The sequence below is a fragment of the Pagrus major genome, chromosome 2 (assembly GCF_040436345.1).
Source record: "Pagrus major chromosome 2, Pma_NU_1.0".
Taxonomy (NCBI): domain Eukaryota; kingdom Metazoa; phylum Chordata; class Actinopteri; order Spariformes; family Sparidae; genus Pagrus; species Pagrus major.
The window spans coordinates 35,342,596-35,370,130 of record NC_133216.1 but is presented as its reverse complement, the minus strand read 5'-3'; the positions used below and the strand labels follow the sequence as shown (position 1 = coordinate 35,370,130).

Genomic DNA, 27,535 nt, shown 5'->3' with positions numbered 1-27,535 from the left:
TCCTTCTTGGATGTGTCCATATCGCTCAAACAAATCTGGTATAGTCACCATCATGACTGAAATGTGTATCTTGATTAAAATTTCTGCCAAATTACCCAGTTCTTAGTATGAACTAAAGAATTTCAATTTTCTTCATCTCCCCTTGCAGACCTGATCACCTAAGCTGTCATGTCAAGCATGTCCATTCTTCAGAGAGGCCTTTCAAGTGCCAAGTTACGGTAAGAATCATGACTGAGAGCAAAAATGAAAGCAATATGCAGAAAAGAAAGAGTTTAGTTTAGAGTTGATGATCAACATAATTTAGTTCTAAAGGCTAGTTCAGATTAGACAACATAATCTGCCACCCTGAAACTACCACTTGGACAACCATTGGTACAGGTCTCGCAGTTGCCATGTAAGTTTCATTATGCTTACTAGTTTCACGTTTCATTCAAGCCTTTTCTTATTTTTGCTTTTGTTTCAGAAAGCTTAAAAAAATGTTTGAACACAAAGATTCATTTCCATAGGGTTAGGGTTAGATCCATTTGTCTTTATGTTGATGTGAGAATCCCTGAATGTGACAATCTGGTTCCAAAGGAAAAAAATAAAATAACCGGTTTTCTGTCCTAGGCCTGTACCTCCGCCTTTGCTACCAAAGACCGTCTGCGCTCCCACATGATTAGGCATGAAGGCAAAGTAACCTGCAACATATGTGGCAAAATGCTAAGTGCTGCCTACATCACAAGTCACCTCAAGACGCACGGCCAAGCCAGTTTCAGCAATGCATGTAACAATAAAGGTAGGCCACATGTCCCATTTTTCTTCTCTTAAACTCCTCACTACTTTGCTCAGTTTTTCAGTGTAACACAGGAACAATAGGCATGTTTAAACTCTGATGAAAACACTTCATCCACACACCTCTAAACTTCCCAAAAGCCACCAACATATTGGACACATAATTTGTCATGATAGAGATCTGGGTTTTTCAATTAGTACACCACTCATCCAGCAGTGATTCATTTACGGTGGAACTGAAATATAGACAACCACTGCCTCAATGGTTGCTTCACAAGTCAGTTGTTCCTGTGGTTAGTGCCCTAACTGAACTTTCTACAATCATCCCCTTTGAAGTTGGAATGTGGAATTGTGAAAGTCTGAGACTGACATAGAGTCTGGCTAAGGTGTATGTAAACTTCCTACTTCAACAAATAATCACTTAAAAAAAACAAAAGACAGACATAGAGGGACATAGATATGTCCTGAAGCAGGATATACATATCGCAATTGAACAAATGTAACTTTCAAACATGATAGAATGAAATGACAGAAATCAAAATTAAGTGTTTTTATATACACTACTCAGAATTAGTTAGGGATATTGGGATATTATAGTGTTTCACTTGATTGTTTATTGTTTATTGTTTTCTGGACAAGTGTCCAGAGTTGAATTAAATATGCAATAAAAGTCAAAGTGTGGGGTATGTACCCAACACTTGATCATTAGCACATAGTCGAAAACGGGTATTCCCATGACAGCCTGACATCTTTGGCTCATACTCCATGCTAGACGTCGAATATTGTTTTGCGGAATGGCGCTCATTCTGCGACAACAGCAACTTGGAATTCCTGGAGGTCACATGGTGGTGGGGTCATGGGCATAGCCAGAGATGCTCTATGGGGTTCAGGTCTGTTGTCATGGCTCAGTTATGGGGGGAAATGGCAGCCATTTCATGTGAGGGACATCATCCTTCTGGAGATGCGTGGTGACCACACAAGCATGATGTGGGGGCGTGTTGTCATCCATGAACATGAAGTTTGGGGCATACTGGTGCCACTCTGGGATGAGAATGGGCTGGATCATAGACATATATACGTAGACGCCTCATAGACTGACACTGCCTATTGGAGCTGACGTATCAGCGCGGCCGCCATCTTGGCTGGGTCCCCAATGCACCCCCAGTGCATTTACTTCTACTGAGGAAGGTGTAAACCCCGACTATATTAATCACAACTCCCTGAATTTTTACCCGATTTTCACATGGTTTGGTTTGTTACAAACGGCAGAGATTCAGTTATGATACAGGACGCTGTCACACATTAAAAATACATACTTTCATGCTGAAAGACTTTGTATTATGCTCTTTAACAAAGACATGGTATGGCATATTGATAAATGTATAAATTAATTAATTTTATATTTTAATAAAGAAACAAGTTTGAGTGTTCATTTGAATTTATTTCTCTCTCTCTCTCACACACACACACTCACTCACTCACTCTCTCTCTCTCACACACACACACGCACTCTCACACTCTCTCTCACACACACACACTCTCACACACACACTCTCTCTCTCTCTCTCTCTCTCTCTCTCTCTCTCTCTCTCTCACACACACACACACACACACACACACACACACACACACGTTGATTTCACCACACTAGTCTAGACTGACAAAATATCCATAGTGACTGTGAGTCTTTGTCACAGTTTCTGTTCATCAAGGCTACAACACAAACTGAAAGTCTCTGTTTTAGAGGTTTGAGGAATCCAAGGCAGTGAGAATAACAGGAATACATGTAGAGAAGTTTTACAATTAAAACACAGTTTCAAACCACACAGCACATTCATGGTGACAGAGACTTTGTGAGGTAGTAGGCAACTGGCACTTTCCAATGACCCTGTATGCCCACCATAAAAACAAGCTCCTCCGTGGCTACATCAGTCTCATCCATGCCATTCCCCATATCCACATATCCAGACATTTTCTGGGTAAAGGGATTGTACTGGACATGTTTTTTGATGGCCATGGCATCCAACATGAGGGCCACTGAGCCATATTTAGCAGGGTCTTCTTCACGTCTTCTCTGCAACATGTCCATCATCATTGTGTTGAGCCCAGGCTTGGCATCAACTGATTGCATCCACCTTTACAAAGAGAAAATAAAAAGCTATTTAAGTGCTTTAACCATTGGATCCCTATTTTGGGCACTTTTTCATTTTTTTTCTAAGATTGTTCTTTTTTCCAAGACAAAAAATAGTGACAATAGCACATACACGCTCAAAACTTATACATCGGTTCCCTGTTTGTTGTATATTATGTAGGGCTGAAGTGTTTTAAGTATTTTAACCAGTATGTTTAAAAAGTGTTATCAAAAAAACATATACTACACCCTTGCAATGTATGTGGATGTGGCAGGGGAAAGTGTCAGGGCAAACTCTCTCTGGTCCTTCATGTATTCAGGGCCCTGCTTTGAAAAGAGGTCTATCTGAAGATCTGAAATTCAGTTAATACAAACTAGTTAGTAAGTTTCCGTGAAATAATACCTTTATAAAGTCTGACAAAGAGTGTAAACAACATAACATTCAAGGTTGTGTTATCAATTTATTTTACCTGAGTGGAAGTCCAGCCTTTCTTTCAAATCCTCATTTATAAGGTTCTGTTTCTCCAGATCTTCCAGAAGACTCTTTACGGTTTTCTTTGCTCTCCGTTGTCAGGCCTTTGCATTTTGCTTCTCCCACTCTAGACTCTCCACTCTTTACAAAGCTTCACTGAGTCTGGCCTTTAGACGAGTAGGAGAATTGGGCAATGCATAGGAGTGGTCCTAGTAGAAAGAAGGATGAAAATATTTTCAGTGATGTTTATATCATACCACTCACAGGTGTTTGGTGCATAGCACTGCATATGTGCAGGCACACATTCTTAATTTCATACCCGTAATATCACTGCCAGCACCATGAGTATGAGAAACAGAGAAAGGGTGCATGTGTGTGTGAGAGAGAGTGTCAGTGAAAGGGGGTGTGTATGTGTTCAGGTGTGTATTTATTTATTTATTTATTTATAACATATAAAGTGTGGTATGCGAGTATGTCTGAGAAGAGTTGCAGAAAGCAAGGGAGAGATTTTGATATGACCAGAGCCATGTTGCTCACAGCTGTATGAGACACATCAAATAGCCCACAAATACTCACATCATTGGGCTGAGGTTCACTTTCAGGGAAATGCTGAGAAAGGTCCACTGGTAGGCTCTCTTCAGCTTTCCTTGAAGTTTTTGTGTTCCTTATCATTACAGGCTAAAATATAAGAAACGTAATACTTAAAAACAACTTCATCAAAAACACTTGAAAAGGTTTTAGTATCCCACAGTGTATTGTAATACACAATACATCACTAATTCCTAAACATGCAGAAAGAACTAATGGTAAAAAAAACAAAGTGTTTAGCAAAGTGTGATATTAACTTTTGTTTTACATATGATTCATAGGCATCTCTGTTAGCATGTAGAGTAAAAATACACCTTTTCTGAGAAGATGAGATGGGAAGTTGAAAACAGATGGGGTCGCACCATCTCTAAGCCGGACAATCTGACCCATCCTGTCAAAATCATCAGGCTTGAAGTGCTCACTACAGAGCTTTGACAACTCGGTCGCAACAAAATCCTCCCGTTTTATAGCAACTTCCCATTGCCTCCTCAAGCCTGTATCACTGGGAAACCTTCAAAATGTGAAGACAAAACAAAACAACAAGAGACAATGAGAGAGAGTACCAGTTCTTGTTGTAATAACGTTACACGTCAGTGACGTTAATTACGATGACAAAATGTTATAAATGGTAAAATAACCAAAATTATTGTTCAATCTTACTTGTGAAAGGTAATCCCACGCGATCTGCTGTCAATACTACACCGGTTATTGCAACCGTAAGCTGCACAAAATACCGACATAGTTGCTCGCTCTCCGTTGACTCCAATTGACACTGGTGCTAGCCTAGAGTGAAGAGACCCAGCCAATATGGCGGCGACGCTGGGTTACGTTCCAGCACGTCATGCGGCGTCTACGTATATATGTCTATGGGCTGGATGATGTCCTGCAGGTATGACTGACCCGTGACTCTTCCATTGATAAACACCTGATCAGTTTTATGTCCATCAGTATTCCGGCCCACACTGTTAGGCCGCCTCCTTCAGCTCTAGGATTTGGGACCATGTTGACAGCTGCATAGCACTCACCTCTGCTCCTGCTCTCGACAGTAAACATTAGTGACAACAACTGCTGGATGATCCATTCATGGTGCCTTTCACGCACTAAACTGGTGTTCTGATTTAGAGAGACCAGTCTGCTAATGACACTGAGACAATTAGAGTTCATTAGCAACATCAATTTGCCTACTCCCTGTCTAGATATTCAGCCAAAGCCAAGTGGCGCTCCTACTCAGTCAGTTTACGTTGGTTGACCATGACTATTTATTATTAAATGGCCACAATGGACACTCAATCATTATCCAGTGCCCTTTATAGCCCCAAAACAAACATTTTTGCTCAATAACAGCTTCAACTATATTTGTGTGAGTTTTGAGTTTGACCCCTCATTCGAGTTATAGCCCCACAACTGCGCTGAAGTGGTTACACAGACAAACAAAACAATTTTTCTTAACTCAACTTGGTCACATTTTCAGAAGACCTATAATAAATTCATTATTGAACCAAACTTCATGAATGTTTTGTGACAAAGTAGTATTTGTTCCATGTGAGAGTTGTATAAATCATTGGACTGACATATAAAGTATGTATGTGTGTATGTGTGCGCGTCTGTCTCTCTCTCTCTCTCTCTCTCTCTCTCTATATATATATATATATATATATATATATATATATATATATATATATATATATAACAGACTAACATCTATATATATATATATATATATATATATATTATATATATATATATATATAAATGTTAGTCTGTTTCAGAAGGGTCAAATTATTGGCCTGCATCAAGCAAAGAAAACAGCAAAGGAGAGTGCTGAAACTCCTAAAATTGATTAAGAACTGTCCAATGCATTTTTAAAACCTGGAAGGATAGTGGTGAACCATCATCTTTGAGGAAGAAATTTGCTTGAAAAAAACATCCAGAATGATCGTGATCGGAGATCACTTAACCATTTGGTGAAATCAAATTGTAAAAAATCAGTAGAACTCACAGCTATGTTTAATATCGAGGGTAAGAGCATTTCAACACTCACAATGTGAATAGAACTCAAGGGATTTGGACTTAAAGCTGGAGTTTGTGAAAAATGCATGAGACTGGGATGGAAACAACTGCGCTCCCCCCTCCCCTCCATAAAGCTAATCAACTCACAACAATACTCGTCAATTGTGACCACAAACCGCCTGCTTTATTAGATTCACGGTCATTTCAATTACACAGCCAATTACTACCACACATTTAGATTATCAGCTACATGAAACTTAAATTTGAGGCTCACCTGTCCAGGATGCTATCGCGAAGCTCTCTCCACCTCGGATATGCTTGTCCAATGTTTACATGCGATTTATTCCGTCTATTGTCACTCTCCCTTTTAGACTCTTGTTTCTCTACATCGGTCTTCCTTTTTTTGGCTTGCTTAGCCGTGTATGCTTTTGTTGGTAATGCCAGGATAGCGGCTTTTCCTGCCGGGACGTCCGCCGTTGCACCTTCAACACCGATGGAACGTGAACGCGCATCGACTTCAGTCAAGCAACCAATAGGAACACCCAAAACAGCTTGCTCTGTAAAATGAACTGTGATTGGCTGAACACTGCCGTCACGGCATTGATTTTTTAAAGCCTGAATACAGAGCGAGAGGAGACACAGAAGTCCAGTGTTCTGTCATAACACTATGAATTACAATATGCTGAAAGGTTATTGTTGATTTTTGACCAAATGACGCCTAAAATAACTTACACACTCCAGCTTTAACAGCTGTGTAGCCTTTAGAAAACCACTTATCAGTAAGGCTAATCGGAAATAAAGGGCTTCAATTTGATAGGGACAAGATTGGACACTGGAGCAATGGAAAAAGGTCATGTGGTCTGATGAGTCCAGATTTACCCTGCTTCAGAGTGATGGGTCTCTCTTCTCTCAGGTTGAGAAGAGAGGCAGATGAAGTGATGCGCCCATTATGCATAGTGCCTACCATACAACCCAGTGGGTGCAGTGTTATGATCTGGGGTTGCTTCAGTTGGGCAGGGTAGGTTCAGCAATGTTATATGCCCAAAAAAACGAGGTCAGTTGACTACCTGAATACACTGAATGACCAGGTTTTTCGATCATTGGATTTTTTCTTCCATGATGGCATGGGCATATTCCAAGATGACAATCCCACATTCCATCGGTCAAATGTGAAAGAGTGGTCCAGGGAGCATGACACATCATTTTCACACATGGATTGACCACCACATAGTCCACACCTTAACCCCATTGACATTTTTTGGAATTGATGCAGCTCTGGATGGAAACAAATGTTGTGACATTGCATTGCAAGTCTTCACCAGTACATCCCATAGATTCTCAGTGGGGCTGAGGTCTGAACTCTGGTTGCCAATTCACTGCCAGGCTTGTATGGTACGTACTAGGCATGATGGGTGCATCACTTCATCCACCTCTCTTCTTACCCTGATGGGCGCACTTCCCTGGAACAGTGTAAATCTGGACTCATTAGACCACATGACCTTTTTCCATTGCTCCAGAGTCCAATCTTTTACTCCCTAGCAAACATAAGCCTTTTTTTTTTACGATTAGCCTCACTGGAAGTGGTTTTCTTAAGGCTACAAAGCAGATAGATAGATAGATAGATAGATAGATAGATAGATAGATAGATAGATAGATAGATGAAACAATAAGAAACAATAGAGTACTATATACAAAATACAAAATAAAGTACTGTATACAATATACAAAAAACAAAGTACTATATACAATAAAATGCTTAGGTAGTTATTCTGCCCTCGCTATATGTCAGATACAGCTAGACAGATAGCTAACAATAATGAAGGGAACTCTGAAGTCTCTTTGAGGATTGAGGTTTTTTGTTTTCTTCTTCCTCAGTTTTATTTCACAGTTCTTCCATTCATTCTTTTTTTGTAAGACTGTAAACAAACAACAGAAATATAAAATTACAAAATGTAACGTCTTTTGTGTCTTTTCACCACAATAAAACATAAAGTTTCACACATTTACATTCATATAAATCACAGATAAATCAACTAATAAGTCTATGGCATAGCGCCATGGCCCCCTATTGGGCAAATTGTATATTACACTGGCAAAACAGAAACGCATTTACTGCGAGTTTAGCTCATAAAAAACAATACAGTCAGAAACATAATGACCTGTATAACATAAAGTAAACAATTAGCTTGCAGAATAACCATAATGCAGTGGTGTAAACTTACAGACAAAGATTTAACCAGTGCTGTATTGCAGCAGACTCAAGTGCGTGATTTCTTGTTGCTCGAGTTGGTCCATCTTTCAAATGGGTCCGACTGGGAACCAAACTCAAAACGCCAGAGGGCGGAACAGTAGTTATAAAATAAAATACTGAGGTAAATAAAATACAATGCTAAGGTATTGATGAGTAAAGTGGAACATAAGGTGCAAGAGAATAAGGTGCAGTTTTATATACAGTAATAATAATTTAACTATAGTAGTAATAATTTAAGATTATTTGTGTTTTGGAGTGAGTGTTATAGGGCGCATTCACACCAACAGCAGTTGGTGCACACTAAACAGTCCATTTGAACCAAAAGCTCTTAGTTCAATTCGTTTTCGTCGGTGTGAAAGCATCAATCACACTCGGGTGCACACTAAATCAAGCGGACCGAGACCTCCAAAAAGGGGTGGTCTCGGTCCGCTTGATTCCGCACCAAATGCTAATGCTAGGTATAAACGAAACATATAAACAGCATAACAGATTCTACAGCCTAGAAATCTAGACCCTAGCGGTCTGGCTTGTCAGGCTATAGCCTACCTTGTGGGTCTTTGGAAAGGCGTTGTCTCATCAGCACCATGACAGCACTTGTAAAAATAGCGCATCATTTCAGGGAGAGGAGACGTGCTATTTTCACAAGTGCTGTCATGGTGATGATACGTCTTCGGCGAATCCATTACATTCGCAGATTGTTCTCCAGCCGCAGCCGCGACTCATTCTGAAATTGGATATTTTGCCAGAAATGGCTGATATTGACAATATAAAAAGCAAGGACCAGCGCAAGTAACAGTGTACGAACTTGTCGCTCCATTGTGAAAGTCCAAATTGGCGCTTATTTCTACCGGAAGATGACGAAACGTCATTCAGACCAATTTTGGTCCTTTTGCATGTGTGAACGCAGACCACACCGCAGTCTGTATGCTACAATGTAACAATTTTACTGCCTGGTGCGGAACAAACAATGCAGACTGGAGAGGGCAGGGGCTTGTTCCTCCCGAAGTCCACCACCATCTCTTTCATCTTCACCACGTTCAGCTGCAGGTGGTTCTCCCCACACCACTTAACAAAATTGTCGACCAGGTACCTGTACTCATCCTCCCTCCCGCCCTCTACACGCCCCACAATGGCTGTGTCATCAGAGAATTTCTGCAGATGACATGACTCAGTGCGGTACTTAAAGTCTGCAGTGTAGGTGGGGGGCGCCGATGTTGATCAGACGGTCAGACATGCAGTTCTGTAATCGCACAAACTGCTGGTGTCTGCTGCGGGGGTTGGTTGTTTTTTTATTGTCTTATTTTCCCGTGTAGTGCATTTGACAAACTGGTGAAATGTTGGGAGTGTGGACGAAAGAGTTACGTGGTTAAAGTCACCTGTGATGATGATAAAGGCTCCAGGGTATTTCGTCTGAAGTCCCGCGGTCACAGCGTGGATGATGTCACACGCTGCTTCTGTGTTCCCAGATGGCAGAATGTAAACAGTGATAGCGATGACACTTGTAAACGCCCGTGACAAATAATATAGAAAAAGTCCGATGGCAATGAGCTCGATGTCCGGGCTGCCGACACGCTCTTTCAAAGAGATGTGCCCAGGGTGACACCACCTGTTGTTCACGAGCACGACAAGCCCTCCTCCTTTTTTTCTTGCCGCTCACGATGGTGTCTCTGTTGGCTCGGACCGTGTGGAAGCCGGGGATGATGGCGTTGGAGTCCGGTATCTGCTCGTGTAGCCACGTTTCCGTGAAACACATAATACTGGACTCTCTGTACTGCCTCTGCATCCTGGCGAGCGCTTCCAGTTTGTCCATCTTATTTGCCAGGGGCCTTACATTTCTCGTAATAACTGCAGGGATGCAGGGTTTAAACTTCCTACTCTTCCTTCTCCGTTTAACGCCCGCTCTGCAGCTTCGCCATCTCCTTCTTAGCTCCTTCTGTGTTGTGGGTCTCTTCCCGGCTAAGAGGGTTGCGGGCCTCAGGGCAATCAGCTGGTCGCGGTTGTAGACAATGCCGGCTGTATTGCAGGCATGGCTTCCAGTCATCAGGAGAGACCCAAGTACGAGGAAAGTTAAAAGGAGATGTCCAAACCTATGAAAAAGCATCTTGATGTGTGGATAATGTATAAATCCACAGCGCAGTGGAAAGTTACTATAGAAAAACAAGCTAAAAACACAATAAAAACTTAATAAAAACTATGAAGTACCGGGAACTGCTATGATAGGCTGCCACTAGCATGGCGACATCTTGATTGTCCCAATCCCTTGAGTTCTCATTGCATTGTGTGTGTGGAGATGCTCTTACTTTCACTATTAAACATAGCCATGAATTCTACTGTTGATTTTTTATGATTTGATTTCACCAAACCTTTAAGTGATCTCCGATCACGATCATTCAAGATTTTTTCCTTAGTTTTTTTGAACAAGATTTTTATTAGAGATTGTTCTTATGCATACACATATAGAATGACAACAAAACAAATTGCACAATGGATAAATTCTTAAACATGAAACTATCTTCTGTACATAGACAAATCCTTAAAGCAAGTTAATAATGGGAAGAGAAAAAATAATAACAAAACAAAAAAAACAAAAAAAAAAAACAGCCACATAAATCATCAGATCAGTTGGTCAGTCCATCCATCACTTCATTATTTTCCTTTTCCAGGAAATCATAAAAGACCTTCCAAATAACCCAAAACTTGTCGAGCTTGTTTTTTGTGAAATAACTTATCTTTGGGGGGGTCACTCACAAAATAAAACATACCTGCCCTAATGTGTGTTGCCCAGAAGTAACGTAAGAGATTCGGAAATTGCAGCCCACCTCTGTCATATGGTAAGTACAACAAGGATAGTCTGAGTGGTTACACCCCGCCTTTCTGAAACCCAGCTGTTCCGAAAATAGACTTCCATTCTTTGTAATAGCGGGGTTTCCCATTTTTTCTAAAGACCCCGCTATTCCAAAAAGGCTATTGGGGAAACCCTGACCCTAACCCTAACCCTAACCCTATTGGGAAGTAATTTGAAGTTGAAAGTCGGCAGCTTGTTTTTGGGGGAGGGTCGGAACAGCAGTGTTTCGGAGTGGGGGTGTTTCGGAATGGAGGGGTTTCGCAATGGAGGTGTTTCGGAATGGAAGGCTGTCCCCAGTCTGAGTCTAGGACATTTGTCATTCCAAATGAACTTTGTGAACATTTTGTTAAGTAATTTAAAGAAGGAAGGAGCTGGAGAGAGTGGAATTGATTGGAAGAGGTATAAAAAAAATTACTTAGAATTTACATTTTTAGGATATTAATGCGTCCAATTAAGGATATGGGTAGTTTGGCCCATCTATTTATTAACTGTGTAACTGTATCCACCAGGGGGTTATAGTTGGCTGAAATAATTTCATCAATAGTAGGGGTAATTTTGACACCTAAGTAAGTAAATCCTTGTTTTGACACAGTAAATGGCATAGAGATAGGGGGATTATGCCTCTCATTTTTTATCAAGAACATTGTCACTGATTTATTGATGTTTATCTTATAGCCTGAGAAGGTATCGAAAGTTCCTATCAAATTTAGCAGGCTAGGTAATGTTTTCTCTAATTTGGGGCAAAATAAAATTATGTCGTCCGCGTACAAAGAAATTCGATGTTCTATGTCTCCTACTTCAAATCCCGTTATGTCAGTATGCTTGCGAATTGCCATTGCAAGTAGTTCAATAGCCAGGACGAACAGTAGGGGAGAGAGGGAGCAGCCCTGCCGTGTACGTCAGTTAAATCCAAAGGACGCTGACACAAGTCCATCAATGAGTACTTCAGCTTGTGGGTTGGAGTACAGAAGCTGAACCCATTTGAGAAAATTCCCACCCATACCGAACTTCTGCAGGACATCACATAGGTACTGCCTAGGACTGTACTCTATCCTGACGAAGGCCTTCTCAGCACCCAGAGACAGGACAGAGTGGTCAGGGAGGCCAGATTTATCAAAGAGAATATTAAGCAACCTCCTTATATTATGGAAACCTAGTCTTTCCTGCACAAATCCATTCTGGTGTACATGAACCATCTGAGGTAATCTCCTCGCCAACGCTTTGCATAAAATTTTAAGATCATTATTTTAGAAGTGAGATCGGTCTGTAAGATCCACAGTGGGTTGGCACCCTTCCAGGTTTCAGTAACAGTAACATTATTGCTGTGTTTAGCAAAGGAGGGAGGGAATATTAATTTGGATTTAAAAATGTTATATATTTGGCTTCCGGTCATGGCAGATGAGGAGTAGACGCTTTCATCCCGTGCTCCCGCTACTTTTTAAATTAACTACTTAGCCCGATAAGCTAATCGATAATAAGAAAGCAAAGCAAACAGAATAAAAAGGACTTGGCGTCGGCTGACAACCCCGCTACCACGGATGTCACCATGGCAGCCATAACTGCGCTACTTGAGAAGTACAAGTCAGACCTAGTTACGGAGTTTAAGACTACCTTCTCATCCCTCGAAGCTAAAATGGACCAAGTGCAAGCCACGGTAAGCGATCACAGCAAAAGGATTTCAACTTTGGAATCCCACGCGGACTCTACATGCGAATCCCTGCTTAGCCTTGAAGCTACATGTGCAGAGCTAACGACTAGCATCAAAAAGCTAAGGGCTAAAGCTGCAGATCTAGAAGCTTGAAGCCGCCGCAATAACTTACGCATTGTGGGGCTCCCGGAGTCAATAGAAGGTCCTCGTCCAACCAACTTCTTTGCCACTTTGCTAACCCAACTCCTGGGTGAACAAATCTTGCCATCTCCTCCTGAACTGGAGTGGGCTCACCGATCACTAGCCCCCAAACCCCAACATGACGAGAGGCCCAAGCTGGTCATCATCCGGTTCCATAACTACCAGACGAAGGAAAAAGTTCTCTGCGAAGCTCGCAAAAAGAGGTCTGAGCTACGATACGAGGGCAAGCCGGTGGCCATCCTGGAGGACTTCCCCCCAGAGGTTGCAGTGCAGCGGGCGGCTTACAGGGAAGTCATGTCACTGTTATACAAGTGCGGACTGAGGCCCACTCTTTGCTACCCATCGAGGCTGTACATCATGACGGACAGCGGGGTTAAAGTACCACTCTCATTGGTCGAGGAGGTTAAAGGTACCTTGCTGCTAACGAGACCTAACATGGACATAAAGGCCCACGATAATGTCAACTAGCCCTCGCAATGGACTATTTACCACGCTGCTACTTCTTTATTGGTGGCACTGTTAATTTAGAAGACATTGCAGTAAAACGCTGACTGGTTAATTCAGCTGTACGGGTGGGCGACTCATGAAAGCTAACAGCCGAGGCCTGCTAGCAACGATGCTAACGACAGATCAACAGGACCTGCATAGCGGCTAGCATCACACTAGCCGCTCAGCCCAGTGTTTATATTGGAGGGTTAGCGTCTTGCTAATTGCTCCTAACTAGGGGACAGTTCAAGTTACGAACTTTTGATCTATGTTAATTCTATGCCACGTTTTCTTCTTGGTGGGTCATGATAGTTTGTGGTTTTTCACCCTTTTCGAGGCATACACCGTATGAAAGTATTCAGAGGCACAATACTATTAGTAAGTCTTCATTTTATTTCTGCTCATTACACTGGCAGCTTGGGGAGTTTTATGTTTACACCATGGCCAGGTAAACTGATGCCTTAACACACCAACAAGGTGCTTCTTACTTTATTTGACTTTATTTAACACTAATCGCTTCTAATGGAAGTTGGGATACTTTCTTTACATTGGGACATGGTTACATGGATGTAATAGGATTAGAATAATTGGTTTGTATCTAGAATGATACAGAAGTTTGTTATTCCTATGTGGATTGATGTTAATGTTCTGTCTTGCAGTTGTGTGTGTGTGAGAATGGTATGTATGTGTGTGCCCCCCCCCCCTCCCTTTTTTTCTCTTCTCTCTCTTTTTGTTGTTGCTGCTGTTCTCTCTCCCCCTCCCTCCCCCTTGTGCTCAACAGGCTCTAACAACCCTGGGTGTTGCTAGTGAGTGGTAGAAACATCAGATTCATTTCCTGGAATGTGAGGGGGATAAACAATGCCACTAAAGCTCATAAGGTAATTTCGCACCGACAAGAGCTCTGAGGAGACCTGTGCTTCCGACAGGAAACGCATCTTTGTACCTCAGAGTCCTCGCGCATTAAGAAACCTTGGATGGGCCATGTCTTTCACTCGAGGTTCTCGGGGAGGGCCAGAGGGGCTGCTATCATTATACACAGACACATAGCATTTGAAGCTTCCACTGTTATCACAGATCCTAATGGACGATATGTTATTGTAATTGGCAATTTACAGAACATTCCTGTGATCCTGGCCTCAGTGTATGCTCCGACTTGGGATGATGACAAATTTTTTTCTTAATTGTTTGCAGAAATTCCCAACCTCACCAATTCCCCACAACTATAGGAGGGGACCTCAACCTAGTCGAAGATTTAACCCTTGATCGGTCATCTACTAAAAAACTAACATTATCTAAGTCGGCCACTACTCCCATGTTTCACACAGAGACACTTGGTTTATCAGACCCTTGGAGGACCAAATTTCCTTCTAACAAAGCATTTTCATTCTTTTCACACGTGCATCACACCTACACACGAATTGACTTCTTTTTAATTGATAACAGAATCATATATAACACACGTTCATGTGAATATCATAGCATCGTAATCTCTTACCATGCACCTACTTCCTTAAACATAAACTTCCCCCATGGAAAGCCACCCTCAAAATGTTGGAGATTTAATTCACATCTGCTATCAGATCCAAAATTTAAAGATTTTCTCTCTACGCAAATCCAGCTCTACTTCGCAATTAACGATACACCTGACATTTACAGTGAGATCCTCTGGGAAGCATTTAAAGCTTACCTACACGGCCAAATCATCTCCTTTGTCTCTAACTGCAAGAAGACAGAGCGTCTTAAATTAAAATTAATAGCAGGCGAGATCTTAAAACTGGACACTCAATATTCCCTCAGCCCTTCCGCTGTGTTATATAAGAAAATATTATAGCTTAAATCACAATACAACTTATTGCTAACAGGCAAAATTGAGAAGCAACTACTACATACTAAACAAACATTCTTCGAACAGGGAGACAAAGCGGGTAAACTGCTTGCTTACCAAGCACGGGCAGTCGCAGCCTCTAGGCTCATACCTAAAATCACAAAACCCTCCGGTACCATCACGACTGACCCCACCGAAATTAGTAACAGTTTCCTTAATAATTACTCTAACCTATACAAGTCTGAGACCGATTCACTCACCTGGGAAGGCCCCAATCCCCTTGATTTGCTAATATACCCACAGGTTGATGGAACACTCTCCTCCAGCTTAGGTGCACCAATAACACCTAGTGAAGTCCAAGAGTGATACAATCTCTACAGAACAACAAGTCACCAGGGCCTGATGGCTATACTGTGGAATTTTATAAATGCATACTCGACTAATCTTGCCCCATTCCTTGTAAGGGTATTCAATGATGCCTATACCAAAGGTCACCTTCCACCTACTCTCTCGGAAGCCTCAATCAACTTGCCACTTAAAAAAGATAAAGATCCGCTTTTTTGTGATAACTATAGGCCAATTTCCCTTTTGAATGTCGATTTCAAGATCCTCGCTAAAATCCTGGCTAATCGCTTGCAGAAAGCCATGTTGAAGCTGTTCAATCCAGACCAGACTGGCTTTATAACGGGCAGGAACTCCTCCTCAAACACCAGAAGGCTTTTTAATATCCTCTTCTCACCCCCCTCTGAATCCCCTGAAATGGTACTGTCCCTAGACGTGCTAAAAGCATTCGATCGTGTTGAATGGACATACTTGTTCTTTGTGCTAAGTAAATTTGGATTTAGCTCTAGTTTTATAGTTTGGATTAAGCTTCTGCATAAGTGCCCTGTGGCTTCCATCAATACCAATGGCCTGAAATCTGACCTATTTCCCCTGCATAGGGGTACCCGGCAGGGCTGCCCCCATCACCCCTACTATTTGCACTAGCCGCTGAGCCCCTGGCCATATGGCTCCGTAAAGAAGACAGATTTGAAGGTATAGTGCGTTATGGCACAACACATAAAACCTCCTTTTATGCTGATGATCTTCTGTTGTACGTCTCCAACCTAGTTCACAGCATGACAGTGATCCTTAATATACTAGAGGAATTTGGAAAATACTCAATTATAGCAAGAGTGATTATATTCCCATCAACTTCACCGCTGATACGCTCTCTCCGGGTTCCTTTCCCTTTAGAAAAGCTACGGATGGCCTCAGTTATCTTGGCATACGAGTGACAAACTCATTTTCTGAATTGTTTTCTAAAAAATATAGTGCGCTGTATGAGCAGTGCAAATCTGATCTCGCCAGATGGTCCACCCTCCCTCTCTCCCTAATGGGGCGCGCCAACCTGATAAAAATGACAGTACTCCCACAATTTCTCTATTTGTTTCAACACATTCCAATTCTGATACGCAAATCTTTCTTCTCCAAGCTTGACCAATCCTTCCTGTGGGGCAACAAAAGGGCGCGAATCAGTCAATCGGCGCTTTATCTTCCAAAATCTAAGAGGGGGGGGGGGGCTCCCTAATTTTCGCTATTACTACTGCGCCTGCAACATCAGTAAACTCCCCTACTGGTCCTCCTACAACACACAAGATCAATACCCACAGTGGGCATGGCTTGAGACTTCCTCCTCACGCTCTTCACTCAGGTCGGTAGTCTGCTCTCAATTGCCCATCACTGCTAGGCAAATCAGCTATAACCCTGTTGTTACAAACACATTGACGATTTGGACCCAATTCAGGAAGACCTTTGGCCTACACTCTCCCTCCATTCTCTCCCCAATCTATCACAGTCACTTATTTTCTCCCTCCTGCTCTGATACGGCCTTTAAATCTTGGTCTGAAAAAGGACTCCGCTCTATCAAGGATCTCTTTATTGAGGATATTTTTCCCTCCTTTGCAGACAAGTTTAACCTTCCAAATGCACACCTGTTCCGCTTCTTTCAAATTAGACACTTTGTTAAATCCCTCTAACCTCATTTTCTAAATCGCCCCCCAGAAACAATGATTGACCAATTCCTATCTCTCAGCACCAGACGAAAAGGCCTCATAACAATTGTTTATAATCGCGTTCACACCCTGACACAGAACCGACTGACCTCCCTAAGGGCTGCCTGGGACCGGGACCTTGGGACCTCACTATCTGATGAGTGTTGGGAACGAATATTAAACCGCGTACACACTTCCTCCATATGTGCAAGGCATGGCCTGCTGCAATGTAAAAGTTGAGTCCATCTCACTAATGCTAGGCTGACCTGACAGAACAGATGAGTGTAATAGATGTAAAGGCTCCCCTGCTGATTACGTTCATATGTTTCTGACCTGTCCACGACTATCAGAATACTGGTCTGCAATATTCAAAACAATTAATGAAGTTATAGGCCAAACCGTAAACCCAGAGCCCCTTGTGGTCCTCTTCGGCATCTGCCCCCACACATGGCCTGTCTAAATCCTCACACCACATTATTGCATTTTCTTCCTTACTTGCTAAAAGGCTCATCCTCCTTAAGTGGACTCATGCCTCCCCTCCCACTCACAATGTGAGAGGGGAGGCGTGATACAATGTATCACCCTGGAGAAGATAAGGTTCTCCCTCAAGGGTTCCTTATGTACATTCTATGAGACGTGGCAACCTTTTGTAAACCACGTAGACCCTAACTATTGATGCTGAAAATGTCTAACTGCACTGCACCCCCCCCCCCCCCCTTTTTTTAAAAATTTATTTATTTATTTTTATTTATTTATTTTATTTTCCCCTCTCCCTTTTGAGTACTTATGTGTTTACCTTACTTCAATTGTTAACCTGCTTATTTACTCTTTGTTTGCTGTTTGCATGTCCCTCTGTGTGCCTGGGTGTGAGTGTGTTGTCCTTTTATGGGTTCTTTTTCTGTTTTGGGTGGGTGAATTTAGGGTGTTCTGGTGGGTGGGAATTAAGCTGGAACCTTCCTTCAGTACTTTGTTACTGTTGCTGTACCTCAACTATGCACCTGAATGTATTATGGGACCACTCCAGTGTTAAAATCAATGAAGAAATCTTTGGAGAAAATGTTATATATTTCAATTGGAATTGCATCTGGCCCGGGTGCTTTACCTACCCCGAAGCCGGATATAGCCTCAGATATTTCCTCAGTTTTAAGATTACAGTCTAGTGGGTCTAGGAATTCTTTTGTATGAGGTAAAAATCTAATGTGTCCAGGAAACCTTTTTGCACATGTGGGGCTGAATCTAAGCATTCAGAGCCATATAAGTTTTGGTAGAAACATTGAAAAGTATCATTTATTTCTTTTGGGTCTGAGGTAAGCTCCCCTTTATCTGTCAAAATGGAGTTAATTGCCCTCTCTGCCTCAATCTGCTTAATGCGCCAGGCCAACAGTTTACCAGCCCTCTCCCCATTCATAATACGATTGTCTCAATCTCATCAGGCTTTTCGTTGCCTTATTTGTGGACAAAACATTATATTTTGCTTTCAGTTTGCAGAGTTCTCCAATTAGTTGTGGACAGGGATTTTGAAAAACTTTCGTCTCAGTTTCTTTAATTGATTTTTCAAGTTTATCCATTTCTAATCTATGAGATTTATTTTTAAAGCTTGTGAAACTTATCATTTGGCCTCCCGGTCCAATGGCCGAGGGTCAGCTCGTTCGGTAACAGCCGGTTGGACATCTCAGTCGGATGTCCTAGGAAGAGCGCGGCTGGTCCAGTGCCGATCCGGTGAAGATCTTGGCTCAATGCCCAGTGGGTGGTACCGCTAGCGAGCGCTGGGGGCTTGTCAAAGAGTCTGTCTTTCGTTGGAAACCACTTGCATGGTTTCGGACACAGCAAATTGCTGTAGTGTCGTGATGATGATTTTAATAAAGATGTTCTTCTTCGTTGCTTCGAGTGGTTCTCAGGCTCTGACTTTGTAAACTAAATCTAACTTCTTGAATAAAATAACTGAGGATGATACGTTGATCGGGCAGATCTTCCGTTGTTAGTTAATGCAAGATAATCTAAATTAAGTTCACTTCCTCTAAATCAGGTTACAATACTTAACTGTATAAAACAAATTAAAACAGAACTTCGTTCTGGTACAGAAGCTAATCAATACGGCGAAAAATATAAAGTGAGAAAAATCAACGCGTGAGCACTTTTGCTGAGATCGCTGTCTTGAAGCGTGTTTCAAAGTAAAAGTAAAGAGCAGAAAAATTAAAGACGAGAGTTTCAAAAGTAAGTTTCAGGAGTAAAAGTGAGACTAAGCCTTTACAAGAGTAAGAGTGAAAACTAAGCCTAGACTAAACTCGAGAGAAGTGATGTCTCTTAGTTTTGTTGTCTCCAAATGGCGGGCATGCCTAGGGGCAGGACTGCCGGCTTTTTGTCTCCAAGTGGTAAGTGTGAAAATTCACAGGAATTCACTAAAACTAAACTTATAGTTTTAAACGTTTCAAAACCGTGCTTCACCTTTCACAGAATCTCACCATGGCTCAATAGATGGACTTTGTCTATCATGAAAAAGAATTATGACATGATTAAAATCACTTACCCATTCAAAAGGAATTAAAACTTGATTAAAACGTAAAAGAAAACACACTTGAATATAAAGCAGGTAGAACTGGTAGAATTGATCACTTATAAATATTTCTCCTAGTTCTAGCTTAATACTTGTTAAAACAAAAACATATGAGAGACATTAACTAGTGATAACAATAAACATATTAAACAGAATATTTCTTAAACAGCTCGTCCAACTGTACCAGGACTCACCATCAGGAGGCGCTGTGGTTCCACGGAACACAGGACATTTTAAACATTAAAACTTGGTCTCAGTCAATCATAATTGTAGAGAAACGGGAAAAAAGATCAGTTTTATGAACTGCTTTTACTGTTTCCTAATCTGTTAAAATTAAGAGGATGAGTTCCTGGTTTAATGGTATTTTAGAACTTGCTTGAAATCTGGATGAGTGCAGAAACCATTATAGGTTGGAATGTGTGATAAGAGAAGCATAGTCGTAAACCATTTGGGCAGGAGGGCTAGAAAAACAGAGAAGAGGCCCAGAGTACTTTTACTCTGGAGAGTGGATTCATTTGATGATGAACTCAACCGACCTGAGAGAAAGGAGTGTCAATATCTTGAGTGGGGGAAGAGGACCAATGGTTATTCAAAGCTGTAAATAAAGGAGAGGGGTTCTCCTGTGAAGCATCCATCTGACGGTTTCATTGAAAGCAAAACAAGTCAGGTGAAGAGGTGAGAGACTTCATGGCGTCTCTTTCTTGAAAACAGTCAGCTTGCAGATGAGAGGAGTAATTAATGCAAGAACAGAACCTCAATGGAATGCAGAGGCGATGGACGTGTTCCTACATATATATATACATATATCTACAGTACTATGCAAAAGTTTTAGGCAGGTGTGAAAAAATGCTGTAAACTAAGAATGCTTTCAAAAATATAAATAATAATTGTTTATTTTTATCAATTTACAAAATGCAAAGTGAGCGAACAAAAGAAAAATCGAAATCAATTCAATATTTGGTGTTAATACCCTTTGCCTTCAAACCAGCTTCAATTCTTATAGGAACACTTGCACAAAGTCAGGGATTTTATAGGATTATAGTCGGGTGTATGATCAACCAATTATACCAAACTGGTGCTAATGATCATCAATTTCACATGTAAGTTGAAACACATTCATTAACTGAAACAGAAACAGCTGTGTAGTAGGGTTAAAACTGGGTGAGGAACAGCCAAACTATGCTACCAAGGTGAGGTTGTGGAAGACAGTTTAATGTCACAGGTCCATACACCATGGCAAGACTGAGCACAGCAACAAGACAAAAGGTAGTTATACATCATCAGCAAGGTCTCTCCCAGACAAAGATTTCAAAGCAGACTGGGGTTTCAAGATGTGCTGTTCAAGCTCTTTCTCCCTTCGAAATTGGAAGATGTCCAGCAGTGCCATCAGCTCAGAACTGGCAGAAACCAGTGGGACCCAGGTACACCCATCGAGTGTCTGGAGAAGTATGGCCAGACGTGGTCGTCATGGAAGAGTTGCAGCCAAGAAGCCATACCTCCGACATGGAAACAAGGCCAAGTGACTCAACTTTGCGCCAAAACATAGGAACTGGGGTGCAGAAAAATGGCAGCAGGTGCTCTGGACTGATGAGTCAAAATTTGAACTATTTGGCTGTAGCAGAAGGGAGTTTGTTTGCTGAAGGGCTGGAGAGTGGTACAATAATGAGTGTCTGCAGGCAACAGTGAAGCATGGTGGAGGTTCCTTGCAAGTTTGGGGCTGCATTTCTGCAAATGGAGTTGGAGATTTGGTCAGAATTAATGGTGTCCTCAATGCTGAGAAATAGGCAGATACTTAGATCATGTGATACCATCAGGGAGGCGTATGACAGAAGATCTGTGGTTAGTTCTCCAAAATGTTTGGAACAACCTACCAGCATTCCAGAGTTCCTTCAAAAACTGTGTGCAAGTGTACCTAGAAGACTTGATGCTGTTTTGAAGATGCTGTAAACTAGTGTGAATAGTTTGTTTTCTCAATTAACAAAATATTTGGTGGTCACACCAAATATTGATTTGATTTAGATTTCTCTCTGTTCATTCACTGCATTTTGTTAATTGAGAAAACAAACTATTCACACTAGTTTACAGCATTTTTTCACACCTGCCTAAAACTTTTGCACAGTACTGTATATAAGTGTGTGTATAAAACAAATTCCTTGTATATATTTACATTTAGGGCATTAAGCAGATGCTTTTGTCTGAAGTGACTTACAGTAATTCATACATTGTCATACACTGATGGCGGTGGCTGCCATGCAAGGTGGTGACCAGCACATCAGGAGCAGTTTGAGGTTCAGAATCTTGCCCAAGGACACTTCAACATGCAGACCAGGGGAATCGAACCAGCAACCTTCCGATAACAAGACGCTGGCTATTGTTTCTATTTTGGACATTAAGTATACTATATGTATAGTCGTGGTCAAAATTTACAAACAATTGTAAAGAAAATGTTTATCATTTCAGTCTTGAGTTCCAATGATTTCTACAACTCTCATTTTTCTGTGATGGAATGAGTGGAACTAATACTACTGGTCACAAAAAAGCATTCTTGAAGTTCTGAAAATGTGACCCATCACTCTGGAGCAGGGTAAATCTGGACTCATCAGACCACATGACCTTTTTCCATTACTCCAGTGTCCAATCTTGTCCCTAGCAAATTGAAAAATATACATAAAGTAATTCTAATACTTGGTTAGATTCCCGTGGCCATTTTCACCTCAATTAGGTACTTTTGATAGCCATCCACAAGCTTCTGGTAGTCCTCTTTGACAGTATCTGTGAAGTTAGGTGTTTCTTCAGCAGTTTCCACATGTACTCTATGGGGTTGAAGTCAGGACTCTGTGATGGCCATTCCAAAACCTCAATTCTAGCCTGATTTAGCCATTCCTTTACTGCTTTTGATGTGTGTTTGGGATCATTGTCCTGTTGGAGCACCCAACTGCACCCAAGACCCAATCTTCTAGCTGATGATTTAAGGTTTTCCTGAAGAATTTGGAGATAATCCTCTTCCTTCATTATCCCATTTACTTTCTTTCAAGCACCAGATCCACTGGCAGTAAAACAGCCCCACAGCATAATACTACCACCACCATGCTTGACAGTTGGTATGGTGTTCCTGGGGCTAAAGGCCTCACCTTTTCTCCTTCATATTGTTGCTCATTGTGGCCAAACAACCAGATTTTTGTTTCAACTGACCACAGAGTTTTCTTCCAGAAGGTCTTTGTCTGTGTGATCAGCAGCAAACTTCCGTCAAGATTTGGGCTGGGCTCACCTGGCCCTAGCAACCCACGTGAAGGCTGGTTGGATCAACGACCCACAAGTGGCCCTAACGACTCTGAAAGTCAGAGCTCACAAGGGTCCTTAAGTACTCTGTAAAGACACTCCCACACAGAGTTTAAAAGCCTGCAAACTGCTCCCTATGATACTGCACTTAGAATCTGGAGCAAGGGCTTCTGTCTGTACAACAGCCTCTCAGGCTTTTGCAATGCAAAACACGGTTGACAGTGACATCTGACTTGCTTTTTGGTTGACTCATGACCATCCTGACCAATTTTCCCGAGAGCAGCAAAATCATTGGAAAACAAGACTGCCATGATATACGTTGCACTTACAAGTATATGAAAACATTTGACCACTACTGTATATATTGAGTAATACTGAGTATTATGAGAATTAATGTAAATGAAATACTGATTGTCAGACAAGGCTTACTTCAGAATAACTATAACTCCTAATTGGCGTGTAGAAGTGTTTTGGGTGGGATCAAACCTGTGATTTTTTTGGAAAGATTGGACCATTTACACAGACGTTCTAACAATTTTCTATTTCATGGTGAATAATCCCTTGCTACTGCATCAGTGTCCAATGAGAACTCAGAATCTTCACCATATACCATCATGAACGCCTTAAGGATTTTCTGACCAAATTTGTGGTGGATTTGGTCAACCTGCAAGTAGGAGTACATAGCAGTAAAAAAAAACAAACGTGTTATTTCCTGTCGCCTTTAGGTGGTGCTACGAGTGTAAGTTAATATCGAGGTGTTAATTTTTCCATGTAAAGTGGAGTTACAGCAACTTCCAGTTTAATGGCAAATCATCAACCTTCACCGTGCTACTATTAGTCATGCCATTCAACTAAAACTCAAGCTCTAAATAACTTTTTATCAAAACGGTTTTAAGATAGGCCTGTGAAAATGTGAAGTTGATTGGGTTAAAGCTGTGGCAGGAGTTCTTTAAAATACAATACATGCAAATCACCTAAAATAAGCAGAAAAATTCAAAATGGCCTGTTGGGTTGAGATGGTGGCACCAATCTACTTTTTAGTAGATGTAGTTAGATAGATATGTGCACCAAATTTCATGCGTGTTTGTCAAACTAGCTGTAGGGGCTGTTTTAAGAAGTATAGAAAATAGGTGGTACTATGCCTGCAATGGAATACTGGCATGTCAATGTCTTCAGGCCAGGAGTCTTGTCAAAAGTGAGGTTCGGAGCAGATTCAACTATGTAAGGTGGAGCAATTTCCTGCTTTATGGCGCCACATCGGCTTTCGCCATACCGCCAAGGCCATGCCATTTCATGAATACTCAGTTTGTTCTCAATACAGCATCATGAAGGTCTTAACTGTGTCTCACTATGTTTGAGGCAGATTTGGCCATCCGGCTAGGAGGAATAAATCACTCCTTAAAAAATGTAATTTCCTGCTGCCACTTTGACTGTTACAAAATATTGGCATGCCAGTACTGGCAATTGTGTTCAGGCCGGTACGCTTACAAAATGTGTGGACTTTGGGGCAGATTTGACCGTGTACAGTGGAGTTACAACAACTTCCTGTTTTATAGTGAGTCATCAACTTTGCCGTGCTGCCAGTTTTTAATAACTTTTCATCACTTTTCATCATGTGATCATGGGCAAAACCTATTAAATACATACATTCTAACCACGTATGACGTGTGTCCAACGTTTCAAAGCCAGTAATTTTAATGTTACAATTGCTTTTGAAAGTGATTTAAATATTTGTTTGACGTTTTTGTTCTGACTTTGATTTTAGTGATAACTATCAAAGAAAAGACACATACTTTTTTGTCCTGACCTCACTGGAAACTGTAAAGCCCAATAAAAGATGTTCAATATTTAACACCCTATTCCCATGCCATATACTCACAACTGTTGAAGCTGACTCCCAGTTAATAGCACTGCTATTCTGTGCTCTTGTAACCCGATCTGTGTCTGTATTTCTGAATAGGCATAAATGACTGGCAGTGGAACCACTCAGTGCCACGAAAAGGTAATCCAGTAGCTGGTAGCCGAAACCCCAAAACACTTGAGTCTGCAAATCTGCAAAACATAAGTGGCCTGTTGTTCATGTACCATGTCATTTAAGCACAGAGGCATTTATTGTCTCTAAGGACTGTCGTTGTCGAGGTTCTTTTGTTTTGAAGATATAGAGTTTTGCTAATGTAAGGTTAAATTTCATGAAGCAGGATCAGTAGATCATTTAAGTTAACCACAAACTGGACAATAAAACAGCTTGATGCACACTACTTGGCCAGAGGTAATCTCAGATTACCAGTAACTTTAATTTCTTTCTGATTTTGACCAGATTGACAGAATCAACCACCTACTTGGTGGTTGTACAATTATAGTAGCAAACATGTTTGATTAAAATTGGGATGTTCCAGTTTAGTGTGCTAGCATGGGTGGGCAGTGTATCCTATAGGCTGGCCAAGTACCTGCAAATGACATTGCAACAACCAGGTGCTCTTACAAGCTTGTACAAAACAACAGTGTAAGTAGGCTTACATTAAAGTAGAGTGATCACATCACAATCAGTTCGTTTACAGGAGGGACGTAATCTCTCTCTCTCTCTCTCTCTCTCTCTCTCTCTCTCTCTGTCTCTCTTTCTCCCTCTCTTTCTCAGTCTCTCGCTCTCCCTCTCTGTCCCTCTTTTTCTTTGCAAAACATGTGCGATTGTCAGTAGATGGGAGGGGTACCCAAGTAAAGTGTATGTGTGGGAAACACTGGGTGAAACAAGTCGATTATGTCCATGATGTGCTGGCCTGGAATACATTTTGGACGGTTAAATTTCCAGTCCTGCAGTGTAATGTGCGTCCAGCCTTAGGCATACACAAAGTTCAGGATGTCCTACATAATAGGTCCCTGTTCAGAATGAAAGTTTTAAATTAAAAACAAATGGACAGTTAGCTGGTTAGTCTATTGATCCTGCTTTTTGAATTTACCCCTCAGGTGAGTTGACGGTAGGAGAGATTTTAAATCACTCCTTCCAAGTCCTAATTGACATCTCTCACAAAGGTAGGTTCCTTCAACAATATTACCACAGTTGACATTATGTATTAATGATGTATTGACATTTCCAGTGACCCAGCTAAACAGCCAAGAAGCATATAGGGCACTCTATCGCTGTTTTGGAGGGTAGTATATTTCTACAAAGTTAACTAGCCCTAAATTTACTCATTTGTCTTTATTAACACAGATGCCAACAATGTGCACAACAATTCAGCCCCGACGACACCAGTCACCAACTCGGCAGCCATCACCTCGGCTGTGAACCGCTGTGGCAATACCAGCAACCCTGTCACCATCGCTGCTCAGATGAACATCGCCACCAGCACGGTCAACATCACATCACCGGTCAACCTGCAGCACCCTGTCACCATCACTGGCCCTGTGAACTTGGCCTCTGTTAATATCCCTACTACGGCACATATGAATATTGCCCATCCTGTGGCCATCACCACTCCCATGCCCATGAATATTACCGGGCCACTCAACATTGCCATGAGGCCTATGGAGAGCATGCCTTTTCTATCCCAAGTTCTGCCCTCCTCCCCTCCTTGGTAGAGTTTTTTTTTGCCCCTGTGGTGCCGATGTTGTTTTACCTGCCTAATAATGGATGAGCTTGTCAAATCTTAGTAAAATGGCCCTCTTAATGGGTTGATAGTGTTTTAAACTTAAAAATGTGATAACTAATGTAATACAACCACATAGATAACCACTAATCACTGTGGCTTAATTTATCAATTTTGATTTTATTTATGTTTCAGATACCCCTAGCCATGATAGAAAATGAATTGTTTGGCTTACAGTCAGTTGTTGTAGAGTGTAGGGCTACATAATATGTGAGATACAGTTGGCTGTCCTTCACAGAAATCAGTCAAATTAACTATTGTAAGGATAAGCAACATGGCTAAACTCTTGTATCATAGTCCGTATTGGGTGGTAACATGTTACAAAGTCTCACATTACTGTAATGACATTACATTTGTCTGTACAGCAGTAATCTAAACCATTAAAGCTCCTAAATTCAGTAATCACATTCCAGTTAATAATAACAATTGTGTCTTTACTTGCAGCACATAAGCTCTTCAATCAATTGTTTGCAGTCATGGGATTCTGGTGGCTTGTGAAATTCAGATTGAGGGCTAAAGGGATGGAGGAGAGTCAATTATGGTTGCTGCATGTGTCTGTTCAGTTACATGGGTACAGACTCCAGCAAAGGAAATAAAAAGAACAATTTCAACCTTACAAAGTTAGGAAACAACTACATAGTAGCTTCAAAGTCATAAAGCTTAATTTGACAAAGTGGACACAACAGAAGCGAGCACTATGCGACTATCTTCTCCTTATGGCAGATGAAGACTTGGGCAATCATAAACAATGCTAAACATAGGCATTTTGAGAGTTTGTGATTTTGCTTCCTATG

General features: G+C 41.4%; 1 protein-coding gene across 3 annotated transcripts in view; it reads left to right on the top strand.

The window, feature by feature from the left end:
• LOC141010115 (vascular endothelial zinc finger 1-like) overlaps positions 1–27,143 on the top strand; it is a 133,281-nt gene extending 106,138 nt beyond the window's left edge. The window contains exons 3-6 of one of the 3 annotated variants that reach the window (XM_073482945.1): positions 149–218; positions 610–778; positions 26,059–26,124; positions 26,306–27,143. In XM_073482945.1, the coding sequence (XP_073339046.1) occupies positions 149–218; positions 610–778; positions 26,059–26,124; positions 26,306–26,673 (673 nt within the window). In that variant the 3' untranslated portion in view covers positions 26,674–27,143. Of the gene's footprint in view, positions 1–148; positions 219–609; positions 779–25,057; positions 25,100–26,058; positions 26,125–26,305 lie in introns of all 3 variants that reach the window. The other 2 variants (XM_073482953.1, XM_073482962.1) reach the window with 2 other exon arrangements.
• The last annotated feature ends 392 nt before the right edge of the window (positions 27,144–27,535 follow it).